We start from the raw sequence: 9234 nt of genomic DNA on the forward strand, positions 1-9234 counted from the left end.
TGCCCGCTCCTTCTTCGCCCGTAACACTACCCGGGGCCACCGAGCGATCGTCCCGATTGTGGACGGAGAAGTCAAAGTTGGGCAGATTTGTCACAAGATGGTGATCTTGTGCGGACCAATGAAGAAAGAAGAGAAAGATGGTAACGGCTTGCCGCCATGCTGATCAATGAAGCCTGGCCGAACAAGCTTTCATTGAACCGGTCGCCAGGATTTGATGGCTGGGTCCTCATCAAACGGCACAGGCGGGGGCGATGTCTTCACGTGTAGTGTTGTATCGGGTCAGTGGGTTCGTCTGGTCGGCGTTTCGGGTCGGTCGGATCCTTTGGTCTGGTCTTGCATGCGCTGTGTCTTGTGATGCGCGTGTTCGTGGCGTCTCAGGTCGGTGGGATGTTAAAGTGGGGCTGCTTGCGTTTCCTCGTGTCGTTTAGTCACGGCGATGTTGCGTTGGGTCCAGAAGGATAGGGTACAGCCAGGTGATGCGTCGTCCCAGGAACCCGTTGCCGACGGCGCAAGATGACACAGGGTGCCGAAGCTCCGGGCCAGGATGACGAGTGATGATGTATCCCGCACCTCCACCATATGTTACAGGGCGGCAAGCTGATGTTGAAAGGAGACAGAGCATGACCGGTGGCGATGGTAGATGACGTTTAATGAATGATGGCGGACCTTGTGCTAGCGCACCTGTCCACGCCATTGTCCGCTTCGTCTTCTGCGCCCGTAACACTATATATAGTGACCCCAATTATGTATGGAGCTTGAATATCTTTTACAGTTGAATGTAAACTGATGTCTGGGCCAGCGAAAAATTTAGTTGGGACGAAATTAGCCCGAAAACACTGTCATATTGTGATACATGCGCACATGCACATTGAAAAATGTCTGTGTCGGTCAGAGCTGCTGCTGCTGTTTTTTTAGCGCCGCCGCAGCCTGAAGTGTGCAATGGTGGCCAGCCATCAAAGCGCGTTAGAAAATATTGACCACTAGAAATCATGATATATACAATGTTGGGATGCCACTTAAGTTGATGGAACAATATTGACCAATGTATGTCAAGATATAATCCATGTGGACAAGCCATTCATATTGGCAGAACATTATGCCCAACCTACGTCGTTAGGGTGCAATGCTGGCTGGCCATCACAGTCCATCAAACAATACCGATCAATATAATGCAATATGTGTACATTGTTGGCAAGCCGCCAGGTGGGTCAGATGGGTCACTATTGACCAATATATGCCAAGATTTATTTATTGCTGACAAGCACAACCATAATGGCCGGACAACATTAACCAATTTATGTCATTATATGTGCAATGGTGACCAGCCATTAAATCTCATTAAACAATATTGACCACTATAAACCAAGATATATACAATGTTAGTGTTGTAGCGGCGTGTGCCGCAGATGTACACGGACTGCCAAGCAACCAAGAAAATCCCCTTTATTTCAACATGCAGTCACTTATATACACAGAGCGACACTGGTGCCTCTGGCGGCCGGTGATCACAAACTCAAACCGAAACCAAATATACAACATATTCCCTTCCTTATAAAAACGGCTACATTGGTTAGTAATTTAGTAGTGGTAGTACGTTAGTGCTCGTGTACAGAATTATATTTACAATAATGACAACGTGCTTGTCCTAGCACATAATACAAAAGTATATAGAAAACAAAAACAAACAAAACAAGATACACTTCAATAATGTCCACATCTTTCAAACTCAACAACATTCGTGCGGAGAGTGACAAATTCATGTTCACTGCAGCACGAGTCCTTCTGCACTCAGTGTCCATAGCGGTCTGGGGGTCGCCTGTTCCTTGGTGGCTGTACCCTACGCTGTGGTCCCGATGCTTCAGAGAACCCACTGGCTGCAGGCGAAGTCTCTTCCGGTTCACAGCAGGTCACTGGTGGCATAGGTTGCTGCTTAGCAGCAGCCACAGCTGAAGACCCGGTTGGCGCTTCTGAAACGGGTCCGTCCATGGTAGGCGGTGAGCTGCTTTCCGTAGCGGTATCATTTGTACCATTCCTTTCACCCCACCCACAAAGGGATGCAGAAGCTTGTGGCATCCTCGACAATTTTGAAGCGTTCCACGTTTTTCCATCATCAAGGTGAAAAGACGATTGCCCCTGCTTTCTTATCACTTTCCTTGGGCTGCTAAAAGCGAAGTCACCTTTAAATGCAGTTGTAGGTCTTCGTACCCGTACAAGGTCACCAACATCCACTTTGGTTTCCCTTGCGGCCCTGCGAGCGTCTGTGTAGAGTTTACTGGATTGTTGCTTTTGCTTCACCCGCTCGCGTAGGCGGTGGAGCTCTGCACTAGGGTCAGTCGAAAATATGGCTGACGGGTACCCAACCACATCAAGCCGAGTTCTTGGCAAACGTCCATGCAGGAGAAGTGCTGGGGCAACAGCAGTTGTGGCATGTGGCGTGCAACGGTAAACGCCCAAGTATTCTGTTACCGTCTGGCGTAAGGGACGCTGCTCGAGTGTAGCTACTTGAACAAAACTTTTAAAAACTCTGTTAAACCGTTCTACTTGACCGTTTGCTTGGGGGTAGTATACGGATGAATGCCGCAAGCGGATGCCGCGATCCTGCAGAAAAGCTTGGAACTCTCGAGATGAAAACTGTGGCCCGTTATCGCAAACGATTTCTTCTGGGTAACCTTCACGTGCGAACACTGACACCAAGAAGCTTGTGACCGTGCGTGTTGTGGCTTGGTTGCAAAAATATACCTCGGGCCACTTAGAAAAGTAGTCGACCAGCGTGATTGCATATCGGCAATCGTGTGGCGCTCTCTCAAATGGGCCAACAATGTCCATTCCCAGCTTTAGCCACGGTTCCTTTGGTAAGGGGACCGGGTTCAATGGTGCAGCCCTAACCTTCGAGCTTTTGTCCGCTGCCTGACATATACTACATGTTTGGATAGCTAGCTCGACTTGCCTGTCCATGGCTGGCCACCAAAATTTTTCTCGCAGACGTGCTTTCGTTCGTACAATTCCAGGGTGGGCCTCATGAGCAGCGGTAATTATCCGCGGTGTAAGTGATGCGGGGACCACAAGGCGTTCGCCACGCAAAATCAAATTGTCCACCACTGAAAGCTCATCGCGAAGTTTGAAGAAAGGTTGAAGCTCACCCGGCAAGGATTTGTGCGTAGGCCACGACGATTCAATGTAAGCCTTGATTTGTTGCAGTGTGCCGTCTTCCGACTGGGCCTGTTCAAACTCTTCCCTGGTAATGCAAGAAGATACAAAGGCAACTGATACAGTTTCATCTGGTAAAGTCTCTTCTTCCTGAGAAGATGACGCCGGGAGACGAGAAAGCGCATCTGCTACTCGATTTTGCGAACCCTTCCGGTACTTTACTGTATAGTTGTACTGCAGTAGGCGCTCAGCCCACCGTGCTATTCGCAAAGGACGCCTTCCTGGCCCTTGGGTAGAAAGCAATGCGACCAAGGCTTGGTGGTCAGTAAGCAATGTGAAATGGCGTCCCCACAAGTAGACATGCCACTTTTCGCACGCCCAAACACACGCAAGTGCTTCACGTTCTCCTACTGAATATCTCCTCTCTGCGGATGAAAGTGCTCGAGAAGCAAAGGCGACTGTGTGCAGTTCCTCTCCATCCACCTGTTGGAGAACCGCTCCAAGCCCACAGTCAGAAGCGTCAGTGGAAACTACAACGGGAAGGGATGCATCGAACATCCGCAGGACTGTGCTGGACGCAAGTGCCTCTTTGATCTTTCGAAAACTGGAGTCTACCTCGCCAGACCAAACAAATGGTTGCCCTTTTCGAAGAAGAACACGCATCGGTTCAACCATCTCGGCAAAGTTGGGAACGAACCTAGAGTAGTATTCGACCAGTCCAAGGAACGATCGAAGGCTGGCTGCATCGGTGGGTGCCGGGGTATCCTTGATGGAAGCAACCTTTTCCTCCAGTGGAACAATACCACTTGCTGTGATCCTGTGACCCAAAAATGAAAGTTCCTGCGTATCGAAGATACATTTCCTGTTCAACTTGAGTCCTGCCTCTTTAATGCGTCTAAGTACTGATGCAAGGTTATCTATGTGCTCCTGCCGGCCCCGCCCGAAGACTATAATATCATCTATATAGAAAAGCACGCCCTTACATCCCTGCAGGACTCTGGACATCATACTCTGAAATGCAGAGGGCGCGGAAGCCAGCCCGAAGCACACTCTTTTAAAACGAAAGAGGCCTTCGTGAGTAAGAAATGCGGTCAAATCGCGACTCGCAGGGTGAAGCATGACCTGGTGGTAAGCTGATGCGAGGTCTAGCTTAGAAAAATGTGCTGCCCCCACTAGACTATGCAAAAGCTCTTCTGTATGAGGAAGGGGAAAGCTGTCTGCTACGACAGCTTTGTTTGCTTGTCTAAGATCTACACAGAGGCGAATACCTCCCTCTTTCTTTTTAACGACCACAATGGGTGACACCCATTCAGATGCCTCCACCCTCTCTATCACGTCAATATTTTCCAATCGACGGAGCTCTTCCGAGACCAATGGTCGCAGTGAGAGCGGAAGGCGCCGAAGTTTTGATTGGAATGGCTGCACTGTGGATCGCGTTTTGACGTGGTGCACAAAACCTTTTACGAGGCCAAGGCCTGGATCGAAAAGAGATCCAAACTCTTCAACTAATTCCTTTGGGAGGTTAATTTCCTGCACGGCTTTTGTCGGCTCAGAGCGCTGTTCCCTTCGAGAATTAGACGTTAGCGTCGTTTCAAGGCATTGAAGAGATGACCCATCAATCTGTAGACCGAGCGCCTTGATGGCATCAATACCCAAGAGTGAGGTGCCTTGTTCTACAACATAGAAAAGAAGACTTGTTGTGTCAGCTTTGTACGTAACGTCAGCGAAGAAACAGCCACGAACCGGAATTGGCTGTTTTGAATAGTGTAGTAACCGAACTGTTGGGGCAAAAAGTACGTGGTCTCCAAAATGCTGCTTGAAAAGGTCCTGTGTAACAATGGAAACAGATGACCCAGAATCTATAAGGAAAGTTATGTCCGTGCGACCAATCGAAACTGTGACGTGAACTGCGGAGCGAGCGGCCGTCGTCACAGCCAGAATGCTCAAAACTTCCTCGCTAGAAGAATTTTGGCTGTCTACCTCACGAACCGGAGCGGAGCCTCGTTTCTTGCAAACAGAGCGGAAGTGACCCATAACACCGCAATGGTGACAACGCTTGCTTTTGGCTGGACAGCGAAATGATGCCGCACTGTGCTGAGATGAACCGCAGCGATAACAACGCGATTGGCGGCTGTGTGACTGCTTCGAGCTCTCGTCGGAATATGGTGTGCGCATAGGCGTATTTCCACGAGTATTTATACGTCCAACAACTTCAGAAGGAAATTCTTGCAGATCATTGTACGCCTGCTCAAACTGCCTTGCCAGGAGTACCGCTCTAGCGAACGAGAGAGACGATCCTTCAAGAAGAAAACGTTCGCGCAAGCTCCGAGACGAAATACCCGCAACGAACTGGTCACGCAGCGAATCTTCCTCAACAGGAAACGAGCATGTAGCAGAAAGCTCCCGTAATGCAGTGATGTACTCATTCACTGATTCACCAACTTGTTGGACACGCCTACTAAAACGATGCCGTTCGGCAACAACATTGCTTGTTGCCGAAAAATGAGCATGCAGAGCGGCCACTGCGATATCATACGATGATACTTCAGGCCTTCCATCGCCTGAGCCCGATGCTTTATCAGTAGCAATTTGCTCACCGAGCTTGGCATTGTCCAAAGATGGGAGGGTGTAAAATATGCGCTGACCTTCTACCCCAAGACTGTGAAGAAGTAGTGCCTTGCGACGATCCGGTGTGCAGTCGGAGGCACCCGAAGCAAGCAGGTAGTTCTCGAAGATGCGGAACCATTGCGGCCACGCAACAGCAGGTTGGCCAGGCGCGGGCAGGAACGGGGGCGGTGGCGCGAGTCCCGAAACTCTCATGGCGCCGAAGAGCAAGCGACGAAAGTCACGCCCCCTGAAATCGGCCAATCCTCGTCGCCAATGTTGTAGCGGCGTGTGCCGCAGATGTACACGGACTGCCAAGCAACCAAGAAAATCCCCTTTATTTCAACATGCAGTCACTTATATACACAGAGCGACACTGGTGCCTCTGGCGGCCGGTGATCACAAACTCAAACCGAAACCAAATATACAACAGTTAGGATGCCACCAAAGCTAGTGGGGCAATATTGACCAATATATGCCAAAATATATTCAATGTTGATAAGACAACCATAATGACTGGACTATATTAACCAAGCTATGCCATGATATGTGCAATGCTATCTAGCCATCACAGTCCATCAAACAATATTGACCACTATAAGCCGAACTGTATACATTGTTGGCAGGCCATCATGACTGTCAGAGCAATATTGACCAATGCATGCCAATATATATTTAACGTTGACAAGACAGCCATATTGGCTGAACATTATTGCCCAACCTATACCATGATATGTGCAATGCTGGTCAGCCATCAAGGCTCATTAGAATATATCGACCAGTAGAAACCAAGATATTACAATGTTAGGAAACCGCCAAGTTGGTTGGACATTATTGACCACTGTATGCCTAGATATATTCAATATTCAGAAGCCGTGGTTATTGACTGGACATATTTTACCAGATTGTGCCATGGTGTGGAAGATATTGGCAAATCATTGCAGCTGGTTGGCCAATAATGACCAGGTTGCTTCATTGTGTATACAATAATAAAAAAACTGTTCAATATGCATGGACATTATTGACCGGTTGAATGCCAATAACGGATATGGGTGACGTTCACTAGGCCAATAATCGTTATGTTATAGTGCGGCCGGGCATTATTGGTAGCTCGTTGGCACCATTGAGCCACTTGTGGCCCAGTTATCCTCAATCAATCCCCATTATTGGGCCGATCGCTGCTACTGCCTGGGGGATTTGAGATTGAAGCTGTGATCGAGTGTTCGGTTGCGCAGAATTACAGAATTTTGGCAAAGTATTGAACGATGCTCTTTGAGTCGCCTAGAATAGTTTTGGTGCGGGGACCCGCAATTGCCAGTGTGATAACTACTTCCACTGCCTCGCGTATAGAGCAGACTTTGGAGTGGCCATACATTGCACATATGTTCCGTTTTTGATATGCTGAGATGCATACATATGCACTGCTTGTGGTTACTTCTCATACTGTTTCTCAAAGGTCAATGTCCTTGCCTTCCTGCGGATGTCATGTCTGCTGGTAGCATAATTTGGTCATTGCCCTAATAACTAGCCTATTAGTAAATTCAACCGCTAAATGAAATTTTCATTTCATTTCAACCCTGATCGTTTTAATTCAGCCGGCCGCAGTTTAGCTCCTAAATGGTTCCGCGACAAAAAAAAATATTTTTCTTTACTCTGCTGTTCCAAATAAGAAATAACTACCAAAACGTGATGATATACAAAAGATAAAAAATAGCAGTGATGATATGCTCGTGTGTCGCACTACGCTGTTTTATTGCAATTCTTTCAATTGAATGAAGAAGAGCTAGCCCCTCTGAACTGCAAACCACTACCTAAAGTTCATTGGAAGCCTTTCTTGAGAGTTCCGAATACTGCGTTTGTAGAGAATGGACAGGAAAAACTGAACACCAGTGGAACAACGGCAGCCTTTGGACAAAAAGTGGATGATATTCCTTGCAGTATATGTTTGTGAGATTCCGCCTGGGCGAGAATAATTATTTCGATGCAGTCACCTGAGGTTTATGAAAGTACGAGAAAACATGTCCCACTTGGAGACAACGAGGCTGTATAAAGTTTTGTCAACATACTATTAAGTGAAACTGTGCTACATACTTTTTCGAAGATGCATCTCGTAAGCTTTTACTGCCGATAATAAATGAGAATACGGTCATGGAAAAAGTAACAATTTCATGTAGTAAGCAAATCTTGCGACGACAAATGGGCTATATAAGTGTTGATAAACGCAACTTTCTCTGGGATTCATGGGACAAAATTTATCGTCACTACTCCAAAGTATAAATTTTTCACTTTCTCTTTCGTTTGGATGTCAACATGATGGCAGCATCTGACAGACGCAACTAGCGGCCAGTCAAAGAAATTGCAGGATAGCTGCTCCTGCAGTCATTAACAGTCATTGCAACTTCTCGCACATAAGGCCAAACAGGTGGTAGAGTAATGTAGGCGACGGTGAAATTCGATTGCCTAGTATTGGACACTCAAACTTTGTGGCCCAACAAATGTAGACAGAGTAAATAGGTCCGAAATGGATAATGAATCATTATGAATAGAACCCCAGTAAAGGGGTCAGAACGTCCGCAGTAGCCGCTCAAGCAGTTAACAGTATTTGAATTACGGGCTGACCCAACAAATGCAGCGCAATTAGCATTGCTCCTAAATACGACATGAAGCGGCTATGTTCGTTTGCTTTCACTGCTCAAATTGTTACGGTAGCACGTCTATAGAAATAATTTATGGACAAAAAGTAGATCGAAAGTTGGCCTGGGTAGCTTGCTTCACCGCCCTCATGGCCAGTGCTGCGCCACTGCAATTTTGTGCCACATAAAAGTTATACTCTAGTTGCAGTCATTTTTGTAGCTTTTGAGTCGACCCGATCAAAAGCATAAATTCCGGTCATTTCTGACCGAATGGCTTGGCTCTGATAACCGTCTTTTTTCTTTTCAGCCAGATACTGTCAAAAAAAATGTGCACGCGAATCTACCGGAATGCCGATGTGCATAGTTGTCGCCTGTTTCCTGAAAGGGACTGCACATCCCAGCATGCAGTTGTCCTCAACTTGGCCTTTAGATGGCGCCGCAAACACAAAATGGCAGCGCTCATGATAAAAACCGTCTATACAAGTGAATCGCCAGGTGAAGTAATTGGTCATAGTCCGACGTCACATCATGACCGGATGTGCCCTCATGATGACCTCAGGTCCGGATATTATACACGAGCGCATGTAGTGTCATGCTGGCATCACATCCGGGTAAAAAATCGCATGCGGTTGTAGCCGAACGCGTTACCAGATGTGAACGTCAAAATCTCGCGGTATCCGAAGGAATACCTCAAAAGATAGTGACACTTCTTGTGGACGCACGCACACATGGACGGACCAAAATAACTCTTTAAAGTCTGCCGAATTAAATACCAAACTCATACTTTGTTAAATCTTCATATTCGTCTAGATGTAACTGTTTGGTGCAAATATTTTCTAGCTGTAAAAAA

At 47.2% G+C, this 9234-nt stretch overlaps 1 protein-coding gene across 1 annotated transcript in view; it reads right to left on the reverse strand.

Annotated features, from left to right (window-relative positions):
* Positions 1 to 5967, reverse strand: part of LOC146179725 (uncharacterized) — a 73861-nt gene extending 67894 nt beyond the window's left edge. Inside the window, exons 1-3 of the mRNA XM_084580258.1 lie at positions 4321 to 5967; positions 3845 to 3987; positions 3141 to 3235 (exon numbers count right to left, since the gene is read on the reverse strand). Coding sequence (XP_084436384.1) covers positions 3141 to 3235; positions 3845 to 3987; positions 4321 to 5967 — 1885 coding nt within the window. The remainder of the gene's footprint in view (positions 1 to 3140; positions 3236 to 3844; positions 3988 to 4320) is intronic.
* Between the last annotated feature and the right edge of the window lie 3267 nt (positions 5968 to 9234).

This window comes from Amblyomma maculatum, chromosome 9 (genome assembly GCF_055883805.1).
Source record: "Amblyomma maculatum isolate TAMU_Amacu chromosome 9, ASM5588380v1, whole genome shotgun sequence".
Taxonomy (NCBI): domain Eukaryota; kingdom Metazoa; phylum Arthropoda; class Arachnida; order Ixodida; family Ixodidae; genus Amblyomma; species Amblyomma maculatum.